General features: G+C 43.2%; 1 protein-coding gene across 1 annotated transcript in view; it reads right to left on the bottom strand.

Moving 5' to 3' along the window:
- The window catches only part of OTUD4 (OTU deubiquitinase 4), a 56,533-nt gene extending 51,174 nt beyond the window's left edge, over nucleotides 1–5,359 (bottom strand). Inside the window, exon 1 of the mRNA XM_062199547.1 lies at nucleotides 5,186–5,359. Coding sequence (XP_062055531.1) covers nucleotides 5,186–5,344 — 159 coding nt within the window. The 5' untranslated portion in view covers nucleotides 5,345–5,359. The remainder of the gene's footprint in view (nucleotides 1–5,185) is intronic.
- Nucleotides 5,360–21,596: the final 16,237 nt, after the last annotated feature.

Genomic DNA, 21,596 nt, shown 5'->3' with positions numbered 1-21,596 from the left:
AATAATACTTAAGGCAGAAGTCACTCTATGAAGTCTTAACAACATTTCTCCTTTAGGTCACTAAAGCCGCTCCTTTGACAACATGTTTGTAAACTTAAGACACTCTATTCTCTCGGCCAGCCCTCTAAATAAGTCCTCTTCATAAAGTGGAGCTAAGAGAAACACTGCTATGCAATGCTGAGCAGCATCCTGTGTGGCAAGAAAAAACAAATAAGTAGTTTCATCAGGAATACATTTTAAGGCTTCAAGTTTAATAAAAAGTTGTTATTTTTAATCCCAATAATTTTGAATATTCTTAGTGGTCTTATGTAGAAACCTGAAGTCCATTATGGGTTCAGAAAAATTAAGGCACTCCTAAATCCTTAGTTATTCAAACTTACAAGACTGGAACAAGTGAGCAACCAGTAGGAAAAACAGGTGCTGTCATCCTATAAGGTTTAGAATTTGTTCTTATACCCAAACAAAAGGCACCAACATACAAAGTATGATCCACATCCTCACTCTGAATAGCCTCTGTATTCTGATAAACAATCAGTTCAACAAAAAGATAACTTACCGGCATTCTGTCTCTTACTAAACTTCTTTAGTGCTTTGGAATGAAACAACCTATTATTTCTTATTACATACTTAGGGAGCCTTTGGCTGACCCTCAATATTTCACCATTCTTAAACACAAGATTAAAATTCTTTAGCCTAAGGGCTGGTGTTGTGGCGTAGCGGGTAAAGCTGCCGCCTACAGTGCTGGCATCCCATATGGGCGCTCCACTTCCAATCCAGCTCTCTGCTAATGGCCTGGGAAAGCAGTAGAAGACAGCCCAACTTCTTGGGCCCCTGCACCCACGTGGGAGACCTGGAAGAAGCTCCTGGCTCCTGGCTTCAGACTGACCCAGCTCTGGCTGTTGAGGCCGTTTGGGGAGTGAACCAGCAGATGGAAGACCTATCTCTCTCTCTCTCTCTGCCTCTCCTTCTCTCTCTGACTTTCAAATAAATAAATAAATCTTTTAAAAAAAATTCTTTAGCCTAGCATAGTTATGACACTGGTTAAGACTTCAGCACTAGGTATTGGAGTGCCTGGGTTTATTACCAGCTCCCACTGCATATTCTGACCCCAGCATCAAATTAGCACAGATGCCGGAAGGTGATACTTCAAGTAACTGGGTTCCTGCTACCTAAGTAGGGAGACCTGGATTGAGGTCCCAGCTTCAGCTGGGCCCTTCCTGGACTGTTATCAGCATTTGGAATGTGAACCAAAGGACAGGCATTCATTCATGGTCACTCCCTGCCACCAAATAAGTTAAAAAATAAAATTCTTTTCTATTAGTAGGTATCTCAAATGAAGGTATTCCTGGTACCCTAAACGTCAAGGTTTAAGAAAACAAAATGAAACATTTGAAACAATACATCTCAAAGTACTGTCAAGTGCTACTGAGAATTTATATTATGGAAAGTAGCTTTACGTGGTTTTAAGAGTTACCCAGGTGGAGGCATTTGATCGAGTGGTAAAGACACTGTTTGGAATGCTGAGCATCCCGTATCTGAGGACTGAGAGTCCAAACTCCACTTCTAATTCCTATTTCCTGCTAATGCACACCCTGAGAGGCAGCAGGCTTAAGTACCTGGGCCCTGCCCAGGGCCACCCACATGGGATATCTGGATTAAGTTACAGACTTCTGGCTTTGACCAGTTCTTGCAGGTACACAAAGAGTGAACTAGCAGATGAAAGGTGAAAGATGAAAGATGTCTGTCTCTTTTAAAAATAAAAGAAAATAAATTAAAAAAAAAATTTTTTTTAAAGTTACAGCTCCAGGGGCCAGCATTATAGCTCATTAGGTTAAGCTGTGGCTTCAAACCACCCACATCTCAGAATGCCAGTTCTGGCTGTTCCAACTTCCCATCCAACTCCCTGCTAATGTTCCCGGGAAAGCAGCGGAAGATGGCCTAAGTACCTGGGCCCCTGCCACCCATATCTAGGGAGACCAGGATGAGTTTCTGGACTGGACCAGCCCCAATCCTTGTAGTCATCTGGGTTGTAAACCAGCAGATGGAAGTTATCTATCTATCTATGTTTCTCTTTCCCTCCCTCCCTCTCTCCTCCTCTCACCCTGCCTGTCAAATAAATAAATGTTATATTCCCACTTCATTCTCCCTTCTGTTCATGACGAGCAAAGAATTTGGGCTCAAGCATCACATTCTGTAGGTTTCTTGGAGTCAAGTTCATTTATACCCACGGAACCACACAGGTAGTATGTCCCATTGCACTAAAATACACTGATGATGCACTGGCTGACATTTCCAATGAGTTTGTTTTCAGTATACTAGTTGGCTTTCAGCTTAACTGGGTGTACTTTCACTGCCATCTTGGGGCATTATTAAAAAGTATCTTTATATATCCTAAACTTCCAGTGCAAAAAAGATTGTCCATATATACAAACACCATAAGATAGTTGTTTTTGTTGCTTTTTTCCTTGTCAATTTAGCAAATGACATTTAGCAACACTGCCTTGCACAAAAGCTATCTTAAACACTATTATGAATCAAGGTAGTATTAGCATGAGTAAACCACAGTGTCATCTGATAGGCCTTTCCTGCTGTTAGCAAGATGAAGCTGGCATTAAAGCCATTTACCTAGCAACAGGTGGTAGACATATGTTAGTATGTTAGTATCAGAAACAATGGCAAGACATTATCTACTGGTTTTTTCCTTTTAACAGACTTAAATGGCATCAATCTGTACCTACTGCTCTGAAACAAAACTCTCACAACTCCCCTAAAGTCTGGGCTACCAGTAATTTACAAAGACAATACCTCCAAGAAAAGCAATGTTAAATGAAAACTTTAAAAAGCAAGTTAGTGTGCAAGTTCAAGGACACTCAGGATTCAAATGGTATGACAAACATCTACCTAAGCAAATTATTGTATGATGAAAATAAGCTAGAGATAGGAGGCTTTCAAATCTTTATTTGAGACCACACAGTGATAAACACTGGAAAAAGGCTGAGACACACTATTTTACCAAGTCCTCTAAGAGTGCCCTATTTTTAGCTCCCTGACTATGGAACAGATTCAGGTCAGGCCTCCTGCAGGCCTAAATCTACAAGTGTATAAAGGAAAGGGCCTATCTAAACCAGATAATTTAGAGGAAGAGTGACTCCTAACTCAAGTCTCCTCCCCATCTCTGAACACTGCCACTTGGATAACCTGCTCGTGATTTCATAGGAAAAATTATTCACAAAAAACAAATCCTATGCACATACTTTAAAAGGGCAGTCAAAAGTGGGTGTTATTTCCTTTTTCCCCACATGAACACTTTGCCTTTGGCCATGATGGCTATACACTTGGTCCTTATCTACTGAATTAGGTGAGCTTCCCCCAGTATTCTAAAAATCAGTCACATAACCGGCTAGAGTAGTCTGTTCTATCTCCCTTAAATCACTACAAAGCAAAAATACAATAAATTGTTACCTGATGTTGATGAGTGCTTAGTTAAGAACTTTCCACTTACAAATAGAGATCATGCTACAGTAACAGGCCTCAGTAAAATCAAGTTTATCGAACAACTATAGCGTGTAATACTGAAAGCAGACACACCATTCTGCTTCAATAGAAATAAAAACTAAGACTTGGATAATTCAATCCCAAATAAGCTTCCAGTTCCGCTTCAGATTTATTAATTTCGACATCCTTCCTTACTAAACTTTCGCTAAAGCTAACAGTACATAAAATGAGCTGAATTCACCTCTACCTCTTCTCTCTTTCTGAAGGTGCTCAGGAGTCCAAAGTAGCTGAGCCAGAGGAAGCAGAACAGATGGAGATCCGGCAAATTCATAAATGAATGGGGCAGACTGTTTACCTACTAATAGTAAGGACTAGGGTGGGTGGGTGTGAACATATCCTACCCACACTGGAGCGTCTCAAACTCCTGAAAATGAGAGAAAGCTAAGGACTGGAAAAAGCAGAGCCTGGTTTGGGGAGCTTTAGGAATGCTTCAATAAAAATCCCTGTAACATATAACGGAAAGATTTACGTTACATCAATTTCTTGTTATAAAAGATTTTACACTACAGATGTGTAGTTCTTTGGAAAACAAACTACTAGCCTTTTCCTACTTAAAAAAAAGAGAGAAAGAGAGAAACTGACTGAACTCAACATGTTAAGTGAAACATTTACTCACAATAGAAATTGTAAAAGCTATTTACCATTCAAAAACAGTGACAGAAAAAAAAAAAAAAAACCAAACAACATAAAAACCCCATAGGGGGTAGGGAGGTGCACACGTTAAGGCAAAGGAGGGCAAACAGCGAAAGGCACAAAATACATACCAAGGCAGTCAGGTGAAACTTTTTGATCGACTACTCAGCAGCCAGTTTTTCAATACAGGATGTATTTGGGTGACTATACACCTCCAACACGATGTGGCAAAACATGGAACAAGCTCTTTCTCCAAAGAAATTAAAAACCCCCCAAAAATCACAAGCATCTTGCTAACCAACTGTACTGGACAAAAATTTAACGGGTAAAAATCTGTTCAGGAAGGGCCTAGAGAACACCCAGTTACACCCTTCCTCCCGCCAACACCGAAGCAAGTCTTTTTTTTTTTTTTTTCCCCCTTAAAAGTAACTTCTTTTTAGTATACCTCCACCGCCTTGCAGAGCAAGTGTGGACTACACCCAAAGCCAATTCATTCAAAATACTCTCTTTGTCAAAGGCTGGCGAAGTTGGCTCCCTGGGCTCAAGTGACATCGGCGGCGAGCCGGACTCCCGCACATTCCAAAGTCCACTAGCAGGAAAAATACGTTCCACAAGTCCAGCCTGGGGCACCACCACCTCCCGCAAACATGCGGTTTACCGGCGTGAACGCTCTTTTTACACGGCAAGCCGAATGCGGCACCCAAGTGGAAAATACCGTGTCGCCAGCACCATCACCCCCTCCCCGCCGTCCCACACTCAGTACCTCGTCAGCAAGAGACGGCACCCGCCGAACGCACAGGCCCCCCCCCCCGATCTCCAGGGCCAGCTTGCAGACCCCAAAGCGGCGCCGCACTCGGGCGTTACAATGGGCGGCGGTGACGGCCGCGGGCCACGCGCAGCCCCCCGGACGTGGGCGTCCCGGAGCGGCCCGGGCGCCGCCGCCGCCGCTTCCCCGACCCAGCCCCACCGGCCGCACCGGCTTCCCCGCGCCCATTACCTGCTCCGCCACGGCCCGGAACAGGCACGACCCGTCCTTGGCGACCAGCTTGCGATACAAGCCCAGTTTCCGCAGATAGGCGTCCATGGGCGTCGCGTCCTCGCGGGGCCCCGCGCCGCCCTGGTCCCCGCCGTCCGGGGCGCCGACGGCCGCCTCCATGTTGCCGGTTCCGCTGCAGGCCAGGCGCGGCGCGGGCTAGCCCCACATGGCCGCGCCGCCGGCAGCTCGACGCCGCGGCCTGGCTCCGGCTCCGGCTCCGCGCGCGGCAGCAGGCGGCGGCCCGAGGCGGCGGTCCGCGCTCCCCAGACGCATAGGGCGAGCCCTGCCTAGTGCATGGCCGGCCGCACGCGACCGCCTCCCCGGAGGGCCCGCGCGCCCAGAGAGGAGACGGCGCGGGGCGGCAGGCGGCGAAGGAAATCCCGAGGGAGGGAGAGTCGCGTCCCGGGGGGCCTCGCCGCCCGCTCAGGAACCGGGCCGGGGGTCGCCGCCCGCACACGAGTTTCCTGGTCCCGACCGGCGTGGAGCGAGGAAGCCCCCGCCCCCGGCGCGCTCGCGGGGCCGGCTCAGGTGAGCCGCGGCCTGCCCGCCCACCCCGCGCGCTCCCCGCGCTGGGCGCTGAGGAAACCAGAAGAAAAGAGCCGCGGCCTCGCGTCTCCCCCACCTCGCCGGAGGGCGCCTGAGGGGCGGGCGGCGGGAGGGGGCGCCCGGCGGAGGGCAGCACCCAGGCAGCTCAGAATTTTGTTTTCGCTTTCGGCCCGGCCGCGGAGAGGACGGCGGGAGGTGTAGTTTTTGGCGGCGGCAGGAAGTCGGCTTGCGGCGGCCGGGAACGCCCGGGCCTGCCTACCCGGGGGGAGGCGCCCGGGAGGCACGCGGACTACAAGTCCCTACAGCGCGAGCGCGGGCGCGGGCGCGGGCGCGGGCGCCGGAGCCGCCTCGGCGCGTCCCAGGCGCCGCGTCCGCCAGCAGGCCGAGGACCGCCCCGCCCCGCCCCGCCGTGCGCGCGCCTCGCGTGCGTGGAGTTGCCAGGGCCACCGCGGCCGCGAGGTCGGCCCTTTGTGTATTTCCAAACAGAGGGCGCACCTGTCTGCCCGGCTCCCCTGGCGTCTCCACAGAGGCGGCGTGAGCGGCTCGAGCAGAAAAATAGAACTGATTGGCGAAAGCGTGCGGAACCGACCCACGCGGGCTGCAGATCCCCCCGCGGGCTCCTGGTTTCCTTTCAGAAATCAGGACGGGTCGCACACTGGGCCAAGATGATGCCTTTGCCAACGATTTGTTTTGTTCACCCTGTCCCTAGTTGCAGTGGCACTGTTAACAAAAGTTCGTGACGGTTGTGTTTTTTTTTTTTTTCCCCTTAAAAAAAGTCACCTTTGGGACGGCCAGCGCGCCGCCAGGGACACTGCCATCCCACATCCCAGCGCCAGTTCCAGTTCCGGCTGCTCCACTTCCGCTCCAGCGCCCACTCGTGCACCTGGGAAAGCAGAGGGTGATGGTCCAAGTACTTGGGCCCCCTGCGCGCACCCACGTGGGACACCCGGATGGAGCTCCAGGCTCCTGGTTTTGGCCTGGCCCAGCCCTGGCTGCTGTGGCCATTCGGGGAGTGAACCAGCGGAGGGAAGAGCTGTTGCTTTCTGTCCCTCCCTCTCTGTCATTGTGCCTTTCAAATAAAGAGCTGTTTTTTAAAGTCACCTTGTGAAAAAAAAAATAATTTAAATCACCTTGCATTTGCTTGTTAAGAGACTTCCTGTCTCTTCCTATCTTAACTTCCTACTGTTAGTAAAATGGCGCTATCTACCCCCTTCCCTCCAGTCCGTCGGGTTTCCCCCAATAAACTCCCTTACTCCAGTGTTTGGTGTGTTTCTATGGCGGCCTTATACCTACCCTCTGAAGTTGAATGGTAGGGAATTGGCAAAGTCGAGTCCTGCTCCAGACCCCAGAATTTACCAGGCACGCTTCTGGGAAACCAGAATTTTATTTTACTAGAACACAACAGCATCTGCTGCCCTATTTAAAGTCATGGTTAATCATAAATCCTACTCCAGTGTTGAGGGACTGCTAGAGGGGAGAGAGAAGAAAGGTGACTGCTGTAGCTTTCGACATGTAACCAAATAAACTCTAACATTGGGGTTAGGCAGGCCAGATGGTAAGAGTCCAACAAAAACCATGGAAACAATTAGTCTTTTTTTTTTTTTTTTTGACAGGCAGAGTTAGAGAGAGAGAGAGAGACAGAGAGAAAGGTCTTCCTTCCGTTGGTTCACCCCCAATGGCCTCCACGGCCACTGCGCCGCTCTGAAGCCAGGAGCCAGGTGCTTCTCCTGGTCTCCCATGGAGTGCAGGGCCCAGGCACTTGGGTCATCCTCCACTGCCTTCCCGGGCCACAGCAGAGAGCTGGCCTGGAAGAGCAGCAACTGGGACAGAATCCGGTGCCCCGACCGGAACTAGAACCCGATGTGCCAGCGCCGCAGGTGGAGGATTAGCCTAGTGAGCCACGGCGCTGGCCATCAATTAGTCATCTATTAACTATCTTTCAAGCATCTAAATTTGATGCCTTAATGGGTAAAGACTTTTTCCAACTGTACTGTTTTTAAATAATATAAAAGTTATTGTTACCTAGAGGGAAAAATTTCCTTATCCTAATATTTGTTAAATGTTTAGAAACATTGTTTTGCAGTCATTTTCAAAAAAACCTTGTTTCAGGTCAAGCCTATTGCTTTCCTTTCTTAAAATATCTTCATTGTAGAAGCTTAAAAAAAAAAAAAAAAAAAACACTAATGTTACTGTTAATAAAATGGTGCCATCTTCCTAACCCCAGCCAGGCTTACTAGAAGTCAGGTGACCCAATAGTCCAATCACAAGCGTCAGCTCCACCCCACCCCTAATGGGATTCGCGCTCCCACTGCCTTACCTCTGCAAAGCTATGTAAGCCCTCTTCTCCCAGTACAGGCTGCTGTTCTTTCTGGGCACAGGGAGGCAGTCAGTCGGGTTTCCCCCACTCGACAATAAACCTTTTCCCTTACTCAGATGTTTGGTGTGTTTTGCGGCCTTTCCTTTCAGTTACCGCTATTTACAACGTAGCTCTTTTTTGTTTTAACAAAGCTTGCCTTTTGTGCCATAGAGAAAGTCAAAGTAAAGTAACATCTAAGCTGTGGAGAGTAAATATTGAATGTCTGAAATGAGCAGATTTTTAAAACTTTATAAGTAACACACTTTCTGATATGCCTTAAAAAAAACTATACCTTTCCTAACTATTTTAATATCTTGAAATAAGAATTTCTGATGCTAATCTCATATTCATTAGGAGCTTATGGAAAATCTACCAAATATATAAGGCTAACATCACATTGATGAATTATCTTGGGGATATAACAAAAACGACTGTTTCCAGGGACTTCACATTTCAAAATTTATCAACACTATTCTGTAATGGAAAATTTCATGATTACATTGCTTTACTTTTTAAAAAAATAATTCATATAAAATTACTACATTTGTATGCACAAAAATTTGATTCCCAGGTAGATAGTATTTAAAGCATATTTTCTATGTTCAAGCATCTCCATATTTTACTTATTTAAATGTGCTTAAATTGTTTAATAAAGTCACCATCTTCTCAAGCCCCTAAATTCTACTGAAATATTTTGAAAGGAAAGGAAACCAACTACATCTTTAACTCTACAATATCTTTATTTTCCATAGCAAAAATTTGTTCACTGACAATAGTATAATCAAAATAAGAATAGACATGATCCTCTAACTACTATAGAGCGTGGCTTTAGTGCCCACTTTCAGAATGTTTTTAAATGAATTATTAAATGCTAAGGAAGTTGGGGCCTTTATCAGAGTTCCTCAAAAGTCTGTTATCTAAAAATGTGATTTGTTATCAGAAGTAACAAAAGACTAGCACATGTCCAGTCTTTTCTACACTTAATATTGTAGGAAAATTACTCATTGTCTTTCCTCTTGCTAAATGAGTGCAACACAGCCTCGCTTTAAAACTGGCTGCTTCTGTTTCCAAAATTAGAAATGATGCACCTGTTGTATCTGACCCTGGGCCTGTTTAAGGAAATCCTTTAGGTATTTTGAGACCTAATCCAAGACAGACCCCTCTGAATGCCAACTTCCCAAATATAGCTCAGTGTTCAGGCAATGTTAAAGGATCCTATGTCTTTAAACTGGCCCAAAACTTAAAGAAAGTTCCCTTACTTTTTTCACTTGTTAACAGTAACTTCTGAAATTTTTCAAGAAACCCAAACCAGAGCCGACGGACAATGTTCATTCTGAGGAAGCCATTTCTGACTAACAAAAATGAAGAACTCTTAGAAATACCATCTGAATCAAATCAAACCTGAAAGATTCAATGCCCTCTGAGAATCTAATGAAATCTGTAAAATTAACTTTATATGATTGTGTCATCCAAATTTTTTCTTGCACATGATCAACACCTCACACAGTGAGTCTGTTACTCCGAGAAACTTTAGGGCTAATAAATCTTCTATTCAGAATTTTTAAATTGATTTTGAAAATGGTAGTTTTTATGAGGTCTGTTTTTTTACCAACATAACTGGTGTGTTGTGTTAGTCCCTGAGATGGCACCCAGAATGGCTCCCACCTTGTACCAAAGTTGGTCTGAGTGAACAGTGGAATAGAGCAAAAGTGAGGTACGTCCTCTCTGGGATGAGGTTATAACATTCACTTTTGGCATTTGGATTGCTATTATAAACTCCCTCTTTCCTGGGTCACTTGGGGTGGAAGCTGGCTGCTGTCCGTCAGCCTAACAGAGAGGTTTCCCTGTGAGGAACCGGGGCTTCCTTCCAACAGCTGCGTGAGGCAGCTACGAAGCAGATGTTCTGACTGAGTCGAGCTTTAGAACAACAGCCATCCTGCCCAAAATCTGCACAGCAACCTTGTGAGAAGCCCTGAGCCACACCCAGCCAGCTGAGTTCTGAAATGCTTGACCTTAGAAGCTGTATGAGATAATGTTTGTTTTCACCTCTTAAATTGGAATAATTCATTGTACAGAAATAGATCAGTAAAGCAGATATGGTACTTCCTTGTTTGTCTTTACTACACAAAGAATGAATGCATTTTAATAATTGCATTATTATTAAATGATCAATAATTTTATTATTAAAATTATTATTATTTAAAATAATTGCCAATTTAATCTCATTAGTAATTGTACCAGCTCTCTGAATCCTAAAGAAAAAAAGCTATTTTACCAAAAAGTCAAACTAGCCAGAAAGAGAATTGTTTATTGTTCTCTAATGTTTTTAATTTACAAAATATTTTCTAAAATACAGTAAAACTTAGAATGTCTGGGCTTCATTGCCACATAGGATTTTGTTTTCTCTAAAACTTCCAGTAATTGCATCCTAGCAAAAAAATTGTTTTAAATAATGCCTATTTTTTCCCAATACTATGGCTAGAGACTATTGAATGCCATCTTCTTCCTTTTTGAGGTTTACTTATTTTCATCCACTTGAAAGGCAGCACGAGACAGGGAGGAGAGAGGTACAGAGGAGGGGAAGGGAGAATCAGAGATCTTTCAACTGCTGATTCACTCCCCGAATGCTTGCAACAATCAGGCAGGGACAGGCCAAAGCCAAGAGCCAGGAACTCCATCCAGGCCTCACACCTGACTGGCAGGGGTCCAAGCACTTAAGTCATCTTCTGCTTCCTGGGATGCATCAGCGGGAAACTGAATCGGAAATGGAGCAGGCAAGACTCAAACCAGCCCATAAGAAATGCAGGTACTCCATGTGGGAGCTTAACCTGCTGTATCACAATGCCCACCCCTGTTGGTCATCTTCTACTTTCCATTTTATTTTCACTTTACCACAGCCATCAGTTTTGGACTATATTTCCCAATTACCTGGAATCTGAATATAATTACTTGATTATGTTTACATGAATGGGATGGGAGCAGAATTGAGGAGTTTAATTTTCATGTCCTTAAAAATGAATCTCATGTGCTACACTCTCTTGCCTACTTGCTCTGAGCTGCTGTGAAAATGATTGAAACTAGTAGGCCAGCTTTCATTTTTCAAAGACAAGCAGCCTCAGACAAGAGAGAAATGAGATGAAGGAACAGAGGCCCTAAATGCCTGAAGCCTTCTGACTGTAATGGAGGAATAAACTCCTTTAATAATTTTTGTTATTATTATTGCAGTTATTTAGTCTATTACTCTAGCACATTTCATTCAATAGTAAATAACTAATATCTGGGACCAAAGAAATTTTGTTCATGAGTTCCTTCTTGAGTTGTGTTGACTATAACATTTTTCTAAAAAGTTGAAGACTTGCCAAAAACTTCATTGCAAAACCTGAAACGTCCAAGAGCTTCAAACTATGAAGTTTTAATACCAAAAGAAGGGTGTTATTTCTACTCATGACTTTGTCTATTCACCGGTCTATATGCATTCCCCCATGAGCTTCTACCATTAGCAGCATTGACTATCTTCTATTTTGACTCCCCTTTCACCCTTGAGTATAACGATCTCAATATCCTATTATATCCTCTTAGCTGATTTATCTTCCCCCAAACCCCATCTCCTAAATGTAAGAGTTCCCCCAGGCTCAACCTTTAACCTTATTTAGCCCTGTTCTCTTTTGCAGGCTTTAATCTCTTATCTCTAGTTCACTGGGCATCTCCAATTAAACACATTTTTGAAAGTAAATTCATCATCTTCTTAAAACCATTCCCTTCAAGAACTCTAATACCAAACATTGAATTTGCATAGTAGGTACTCAAAACCACACAATAAACACTTATTGAATAACTTCATGATAGATCATTTATTAAAATAAGTGTCATTTTTGCTTTGTCGTCATCCATTCCCTGTGGAATAGATGAGAAAAAATAAGGAAGTATTATAGTCAAATAGTGATTAAAAAAACACAATTTGGGGCTGGTGTTGTGGTGTAGGGAGTAAAGCCGCCACCTGCAATATTCCATATTGGCCCTGGTTCCAGTCCTGGCTGCTCTACTGCAGATCCAGCTCTCTGATGTGGCCTGGGAAAGCAGTAGAAGACGTCCTGAGTCCTTGGGACCCTGCACGCACTTGGGAAACCCGGAAAAAGCTCCTGGCTCCTGGCTTCAGATCGGTGCAGCTCCTACCGTTGCAGCCAACTGGGGAGTGAACCATCGGATGTAAGACCTCTCTCTCCCTCTCTCTCTCTCTCTTTCTCCCTCTCCTCTCTTTGTGTAACTCTGACTTTCAAATAAATAAATAAATAAATCTTTAAGAAAAACATGCAACTTGCTGAGAATGTGAGAATGAGATCATTTAAACTCTCAAAGCAGGAAAATATTTGTGTAATAAAGGTGCATTCTCAATTTATATTTTGAGGGAATTACCACTCAGCAAAAGAGTTTGGCCTGTAATGTAACAGGCAAATGAGATGAGAGAATATGTTACAGCTTTTGTGCTTCATTTGTAAAATTATTCACAAGGGGAAACAGTTGATAATAGTGACAGACTTTAGTTTATGTTCAGCTCCCCACTTTCTCTGTAGCTTGGAACATCAGCCTTAGCAAGATCCTTCATGAACCTTTTAAGTCTTCAATAACACACTCTCTCACACAGCAGAAACTTCTTTAACATTGCACAAATGATTGATTCTGCATTTTCCTTGCTACATCAAAAGGATAAAAACATTAATTAATGATGAGGCAGAGATATTATCTCCTAAGACAGGAAACAAAAACACTTCTTACCACAGAGAGTGTATGAAGAATGAGGTCTTCTGGCCCTCAAGAAAAAGGAAAGCCCTTTCCTCTTTCCATTTTTAAAGTAATTTTTAAAATTTTGCTTTTCCTCAAGAGTTATCAAGTTCAATTCAAAAACTTACAGAGGAAGAAATGAGGGAGAGACTGACAGAGAGAGGGAGAGAGAAAGAGAAGCAGGCCCAGACCAGGTGCCTTCTCTCAACTTCATGGCAGGTGAATTAACCTAGAAAAAGACCTTGCAAGGGGCCTTGCTGAAGAGACTCAGGTAGCTGAGTCCTTTCCAGCCCACCGTCCAGCCCCGACATGAGGGAGCATCTCCCACCAGCCGTTTCACTTAATTGCTCCAACACTTCACAGCCTAACAGCTTTGTATTAGCAAAGTTGGTGTATGCCAGGAAATCCTTGCTCAACCCCAGTACGAACACAGAGAAGAAAATGCAAATCTTCCATCTCTGCTTCAAGGAGACAAACTGAATGGGTTCTAAACTCCAGATTTAGGACTATAATCCTGAGACTATATATTATACATTATAATATATTATATATTATATATATATTTTTAAAAAAACCTGGATGGTTGGGGAAATGAAACTATGATTTAATTTCTTATTGTGGCTGCCACTTCCTTGTGAAATAACCACATTGCCATGCCCCAGTTAGACTCGCTATAAACCTCACAATAGACCAGGCTCTTAGTTGTGATCTACCATTTCTGCAAATAAAACCTCCACCTACAAATAAGTACTCCCAGCCTTTGCTGCTGCTTCTACTACTAGCTCTTAATTACAGTCTGAGCAAAGGAAATTCACAAAGTCCATTACAAGGTATTGACCTTAGCTCCACAGTGGGATGTAAACTTTCTATAAGCGTGTAGAATTTAGGATTATTTTGTTTCTCAATGTCTACTAGTATATTTTCTTTTTCATATTCATTTTAATAATGCAATCAATATTCACTAAATAATTTCATGTATTCCCAATGAGGCTTTCAATGAGGAAGGTATTTAGAATGAAAATATACAATATGTAACCTATAATTGAAGTCTCAATATTTGATATAGTATGGTGGAACAAGATTACGTGTTAGGTTGTATATCACAATTTCTTTACAACCAGTAAGCACATAATTAATCAATCACATTTTACTATGTGCATGTAATTGGAATACTATTCAGCATTTAAAAACAGTGTGCATATATGTGTATCACATCATTATGAAAACTTTTTAAAAACATGTATGTATTTATTTTAAAGGCAGAATTACAAAGAGAGAGAGAGATTCCATCTGCTAGTTCACTCCCCAGATGGCTGCAATCATCAGGGCTGGGCCAGACTGAAGCCAGGAGCCTGGAACTCCACCCATGTCTCCCACACAGATGTCAGGGGCCCAGGATGGCTTGGGCCATCTCCTGCTGTTTTCCCAGGTGCATTATCAGGTAGCCTGATGGGAAATGGAGCAGCTGAGTTTGGAACCAACACTCATATGGGATGCTGGCTTTGCAGGTGGTGGCTTAATCCACTGTGCCACAACACTGACCTGGAGAAAACTTTTTAAAACCACAAATTGTTGAATTTGAAGGTAGAGGATGGCAGTGAATGGATCAAATCTCAACCGTGAGTTAGTGATTGTAGAAATTAAGTGAGGAATACATGGAGAATTCCCTCTACTATTCTTTTTACTTTGCAAATATTTGAAGTTTTCTTTAAGGTAAAAGATTAAAGGCAAGATTTTTGAATCCCACTTCAGGTTTCCTGAATCAGAATGACAAGAGATGAGGTGCAGGATTTTGTTTTGTCCATCTCGCCAAGTGACCCATAATCAGCTAGCATTTAGGAACAGTCTGATAACACTGCTAACATCTGTTAACACGGTTGGGGAAGCACCCATCCACAGAAAGCAAAGTACAAATTTTTAAATTAATATGAGAGTCTGTAATTCCTATCCTAGATCGCCAGGAAAAATTCTAAAAAACTCCAATATTAACATTGTACTCCTTTTTCATATATAACACCATCAGACAAAGACATGGTATGGTAAAATTATATTTTTAAGATAGATGTTAAAAGTAATGCCAATTTTTTAAATTAACATAAAACATATAAAATATGTTAAACATATACAAAAATACAGCATAAAAATCCAAAACAACATGGAGGTGGACCATGCTACTCTTATGGACATTGTAAAACTTAAGTGAAATAAGTTTTAACAGCTTTGAGATACAATTGACACATAATAAACTGTACCTATTTAAACATGTAATTTGAAAAGTATTGATACTGCTACACACCTGTGAAGTCATCAGCACAATCAAGATAACAAATATATAAATCACGCCCCAACATTTCCTTGTTCCTCTTTGTAATTCCTTTATCAAACACTCACACACACACTGAGTCTCCAGGTAACTACTGAACTCTTTTTTTTTTTTTTTTTGTCACTGTAGATTAGCTTGCATTCTTTAGAGTTTTCATGCTGTGCTTTTTACTTGTCTGACTTCTTTCACCCAGCACAATTATTCTGAGATTGAGCCCATGAATTTATCAATACTTTATTCTCTTGCTCTTAACTGAGTAGCATTTCACTGTAGACATATTACACATTTTTTCCATTCACCTGTTAATGGATGTTTGGGTTATCTCAGATTTTGACTATTAAAAATAAAGCTGCAGGGGCCGGCACTATGGTGTAGCAGGTAAAGATGCTGCCTGCAGTACTGGCATCCCATATGGGCGCCAGTTCTAGTCCTGGCTGCTCCACTTCTGATCCAGCTCTCTGGATCAGTAAAGAATGGTCCAAATCCTGCACCTGCATGGGAGATCCGGAGGAAGCTCCTGGCTCCTGGCTTCAGATGGGCCCAGCTCTGGTCATTGCAGCCATTTGGGGAGTGAACCAGAGGATGGAAAATCTCTATCTCTCTCCCTGCCTCTGCCTGCCTGTAACTCTGCTTTCAAATAAATAAATAAATCTTTTTTTTTAATTTAATTTTTTTGACAGGCAGAGTGGATAGTGAGAGAGAGAGAGAGAGAGAGAGAAAGGTCTTCCTTTTTGCCATTGGTTCACCCTCCAATGGCCGCCGCAGCCAGTGCGCTGCGGCTGGCGCACTGCGCTGATCCGAAGCCAGGAGCCAGGTGCTTATCCTGGTCTCCCATGGGGTGCAGGGCCCAAGCACTTGGGCCATCCTCCACTGCACTCCTGGGCCACAGCAGAGAGCTGGCCTGGAAGAGGGGCAACCGGGACAGAATCTGGTGCCCCGACCGGGACTAGAACCTGGTGTGCCGGTGCCGCAACGCAGAGGATTAGCCTATTGCTGGCTCAGCTTTTTCCAATTCCAACTCCCAGCTAAGATGCATTCTGGGAGTCAGCAGGTGATGACTCAAATGCTAGGACCCCTGCCACCCATATGGGAGACCTATATAGAGTTCCACGCTCCTGGATTTGGCCTGGTCCAGCTCTGACTGTTGCAGGCATTAGGGGAGTAAATCAACAGATGGAAGTCCTCTCTCTCTCTCTGTCTCTCTGCCTTCTAAGTAAATAAAAATAAATTAATAAACAAATAAAGCCGTAATCCAGTCTGCATTTGTCTTGGGAAAAGTACCTAGGATTACAATGACTGAGTCACAGGGTAAGTATAGGATTAGCTCTCCAAAAACTTCAGATATGTGTCATGTTAACTGCTGTGCCAAACACCTGCCCGACTTCTGCATCTGTGTCTGTCATATCATCTTGAAATCTTTAGTCTATCCTTATGGAAATTCCCACCATGTGGCAACAAAACATCACAAATTGCTAAGTACAAAGACTTCTTCATAAAATTCTTGTTTCTATGAAAGGGTTTCCTTTTCTTTTATGTACTGATCTATGATCATACTTATGTGAGTATGCTTTATTTGAAGATTTGTTCAGGAAACTTTTGCAGTGACCTAATTTACAAATTATGTAAATTTCACAGTACTGTAAGAGAAGTAAAAGTTTAAACCAAAGTTGACAATGGAATTATGGATGCAGACCAAGAGTTTTTATAAAAGTGAAATAAAGTACCTATATGAAGGAAGTACATATTTTCACACTGGAAAAAAAAAAAGATGGAATCCACATAAAATCTATGAGTTAACAAACAGGTGCAATAAAGCTGCAGGATACAAAATGAATAGAAAAAGCAATTGTATCTGTACACATTAGCAATGACAATTCAAAAGTGACTTTAAGGAGCCAGCTGCATTGCCAGCATCCCATATGGGCATAGGTTCAAATCCTGGCTGCTCCACTTCTGATCCAGCTCCCTGATAATGCACCTGGGAAAGTAGCAGAGGATGACCCAGATCCTTGGGCCCCTGCACCCATGTGAGCAACCCAGTTGAAGCTCCTGGCTCCTGACTTCAGCCTGACCCGGTCTTGGCCATTGCAGCCATTTGGGGAGTGAACTAGCAGTTGGAAGATCTTGCTCTCTCTCTCTCTCTCTCCTTATCTCTATCTGTAACTCTGCCTTTCAAATAAACCTTTAAAAACAACATTAAGAAAATAATTTGATTTACAATAGCATAAAAAAGTTAAAATCTTAGGAATAAATAAATGAAATAAGTTCAAGACTTGTACAATGAAAACTATAAACATTGTTAAAAAAATAAGACAAATACATGAAACAATAACCCATATTCATGGATCAAAAGACTTAAGATGGCAAAACTAGTGATCTACACATTCAACACAATTCTTATCAGAATCATAGATACCTTGCTTGCAGAAATTGAGAACCTAATCCTAAAATTGATATGGAGATGAAGGAGACCAAGAGTAGCCACAACAATTTTGTGAAAGAAGAGAAAAATTGGAGTATTCATACTTCCATCTCAAAACACTATACGAGCCAGCATTGTGGCTCAGTGGGCTCAGCTGACACAGCATCTCATGTTGGAGTGCTGATTTAAGTCCTCACTGCTCTGCTTTTGATCCAGCTTCCTGCTAATGCACCTGAGAAGGCAGTGGAAGATGGCCCAACTATTCGGACACCTGCCACCCATGTGGGAGACCAGGATGCAGCTCCTGGATCCTGGTTTCGGCCTGGCCCAGACCTGGTTGTTGCAGACATTGGGAAGTGAATCAACGGATGGAGGATAAAAGACAGTGTGGTACCATCCAGAGGACAGACCTGCAGCCCTATGGAAATAGAATATAGAGTCTAGAAATCAATCCCTACATACATCACCAATTGATTTTCAGCAATAGCACCAAGACAATTCAATGGAGAAAGAATAATCTTTTCAACAAATGGTAATGGAATGACTAGATTTCAATATACAAAAGACTGAAGTTAGACTTCTGCTTTATACCACACACAAAAGTTAAGTCAAAAATTGGTCAAAGGCTTGAATTTAAGAGCTAAAACTGTAAAACTCATTGAAAAAAACCATGATGGGTAAATCTTCATGAACTTAGACTGGGCAATGAGTTCTTAAAAATGACACTGAAGGAATAAAACAAAACAAAATAAATTGGTAAACCAGACTTCACCAAAATTAAAATTTTTTTGTACCTTAAAGGATCCCATTAAGAAAAGGAAAAGGATCTGCAGAATGGGAGGAAATATTTGCAAATCATAAATCTGATAAGAGATTTTTATGAATATATAAAGTACACAATAATAGAGATAACTCAACTTGCAAGTGGACAGAAGGTTGAGGCATTTGAGGGTGCTGAGAGTGAGCCACAACCATACTCCCTCCTTCAGCTGGGATGTGCAACGACCCTGACTCCTTCCCTGAGTGTGACATGGAAAGACAAAGAATAAAAGCAGAAAACTGGTTAGTTATGATCCTTAGCTTTCTGTGGTGACAATTTACCTCTTGTTTCTCAACTCCAAATTGACCCTTTTACAGGTGCTCTGTGATGCCAGGCCCGGAACTTTGCAAATTACATTTCCCAGACTCCTTTGCCAGTTGGTGATCTGTTAAATTTTGCTAATAGGAGGCACTAAAGAGAGGCTAGAACATGGGAGGAGGGCAGTAGTGACTTCTCTCCTGGCTTTTGCTGCGCTAAGTGTGTTGATCCGATTCCCTTCAGCACCCCCAGAGTAAGCAAGCCTCATCCCTCCCTGGCAGATAGCCAGGTAGCAGGCCCCTCTTAGAGGCCTTATTTCCAGCTCTGTCCTCTGTGATGTTAGTCCTAGTATCTGCCCTTCTATCTCCCCGGACATAATCATAATGATCGCTTCTGCTGCTATCTCTTGGCTACTCCAGTGCTCCTTTTTTGTCTTTTCCACCCTCAGCACATCCACAACCTTCTCTATCTAAAACCTCCCCTGTTAAAATATCCTGTGGAGTTGGTTTTTTCCTCCATGACTGAACTCTGTCCAATGCAAGCCTCTGCCAGCAGTAACATGCAGAGACATCCTCCTCTTCCTTCACAAAGATATACAACAACAAACCAAAAAGCAGAACTGATCATTAAGTTTTGCTCCTAAATTATCCCAACTATGGCTCCTTCCTAACTAACTTCTCAGTTTCAGCATTCCATACTTATTTTTCAACATGTATAACCATCACCTATAAGGCCTTCTGTACCATGTGAAATAAATATTTGGGAGTTTTTTTTAGAGAACAGCACAGTTTTATAAAATAAAGATTGATGTTAGATGCAACTCTCCTTGTATTTACAGAGCTGAAGGTCACCTGGTAATTTATGTCTATGCCTCCCTGCTCCCAGACCAAAGAAAGAAATGAATACATTTCCATCTTCAGTCATTTGCTCAGAACCAAGAAAAGCTCTTCTAGCCTTAAGATATTCGGTGCTTTCTTTTCCATTTCCACATGATCTCTCACTGGTAGGATCTGCAGAGCCTCCTAAGACATGGCCTGCCCTCGTCTTTCTCTGGAAAGGCTGCGTTAACTATAGCAACTGATAGAGGGCATTTCTTTAATATGAACATTTAAGAAAATCCCATAAATGTCCTGTCCCAATTATTATTTTATGGCCCCTCAGCTCCAGATCTGCTCTTCACTGCCTGCTAGATGGTAATGAAGCTCTACCTCTCACTCAGCCAATTGGCATGATGTTAAGCTTTGTCAGTACAGGGTGCTGCGGACGCTCCCTGGTTGCAGCGTGCTCTTCTTGTCAGGCTCCCACACTGGTCAGTGGCACCCAGGGACCACTAGCAGAAGGCACCCTCTTATAAGCAGCTTCTCACGGCACCTGTTGGGTGACTTCCCATTGGGGTGCCGGCAGCATGGTAGTTCTCCATGAGCACACTTTCCCCAGTGTGCCAACCGCTGGATTTCCAGCAGGTTTCACCAGGTGGGCACCTAAACAAAACTTTGCCATCCAGTGAGCTAAGCTATTTCCAAGCAGGCTTGCATGTCAGCATGGGGACTTCATTCTTATCTCAGTTCTGTGGGTGGTGGTTGCTCCTTAAACCCGCAACTTATGCATCCTTTATAGTTCTCTTTACCTCTTACTAGCAAATCCCTCGTGACTCCGGGATTTATAGGTATAGCTAATAAGTCCTCATATTGATTTTTCTCTGTTCACATTACTGGGTGGCTTACCTTCCTTGATTAGACCCTGACTGATACAGACTTGTTTGATATATTTTGCCTCATTCCATCTGTTACTAACAGCTAAGCAAACACCAAGCATTTTCTTTAACTAGTGATACTCGTGCATCAGATCATGAATGTATGTTAGGGACATGAATGTATATTTCCCTGTCCCTAACATACATTCATGAAGTTTTTAACAAGCTTGATTCATGCTAGTGTAGGCTTTTAGCTTTTGTCCTACCCTCTTCCTGTTCTGTCTAGGTAGTTATCGAATTACCTCGTTTATCAACCTCACCTTCAGGGTTGCACATCCATGGGTTTATCTGTTCTAACTGCTCCCTGCTGGTTTTGGAAAACACAGCCTTTCTTTGAAAGTATACCTTATAGTATACCTCATTAATAACTGAGAGTCCTACAATGTGATATTCCCTGGCTGCCTGACTACGTTCTTCCACTCTTTATTCTTCCTGCACATTTTATGTATATCCTACTAACCAGTTGCTATGTTATACTGTGCATTTTCCTTAACTCCCATTTGGCACAGTTTAACATGTGTAGAATTTTTAAACGTAACATTTTTAGTATATAAGGCCATATTTAGTTCAGTATATAAGGTTACTCTATAAGGTATACATTTTTTTCTTGCCAATGAGATGGTAATCTCCATATCTGTTACAGTGTAATGCACAATTTGCTGATTAACTGATGGACAAGAATTCCAGGAGTCTCTAAATGTGAAAATCTGTTTCCCTTTTGGGATCTCGTTGAACTGTCCACTACACTAAATGGTGCCTAAGAAATAATGAAATAGCATTAATCAAAAACGTTTTTAGGCCGGCGCCGCGGCTCACTAGGCTAATCCTCCGCCTTGCGGCGCCGGTACACCGGGTTCTAGTCCCGGTCAGGGCACTGATCCTGTCCCGGTTGCCCCTCTTCCAGGCCAGCTCTCTGCTGTGGCCAGGGAGTGCAGTGGAGGATGGCCCAAGTGCTTGGGCCCTGCACCCCATGGGAGACCAGGAGAAGCACCTGGCTCCTGCCAGCGGATCAGCACGGTGTGCCGGCCGCAGCGCGCCGGCCACGGCGGCCATTGGAGGGTGAACCAACGGCAAAAGGAAGACCTTTCTCTCTGTCTCTCTCTCACTGTCCACTC

Source organism: Lepus europaeus, chromosome 8 (assembly GCF_033115175.1).
Source record: "Lepus europaeus isolate LE1 chromosome 8, mLepTim1.pri, whole genome shotgun sequence".
In the NCBI taxonomy this organism is placed as follows: domain Eukaryota; kingdom Metazoa; phylum Chordata; class Mammalia; order Lagomorpha; family Leporidae; genus Lepus; species Lepus europaeus.
Note: the sequence above shows the minus strand (reverse complement) of the source record. Positions and strands in the feature narration are given on the sequence as shown.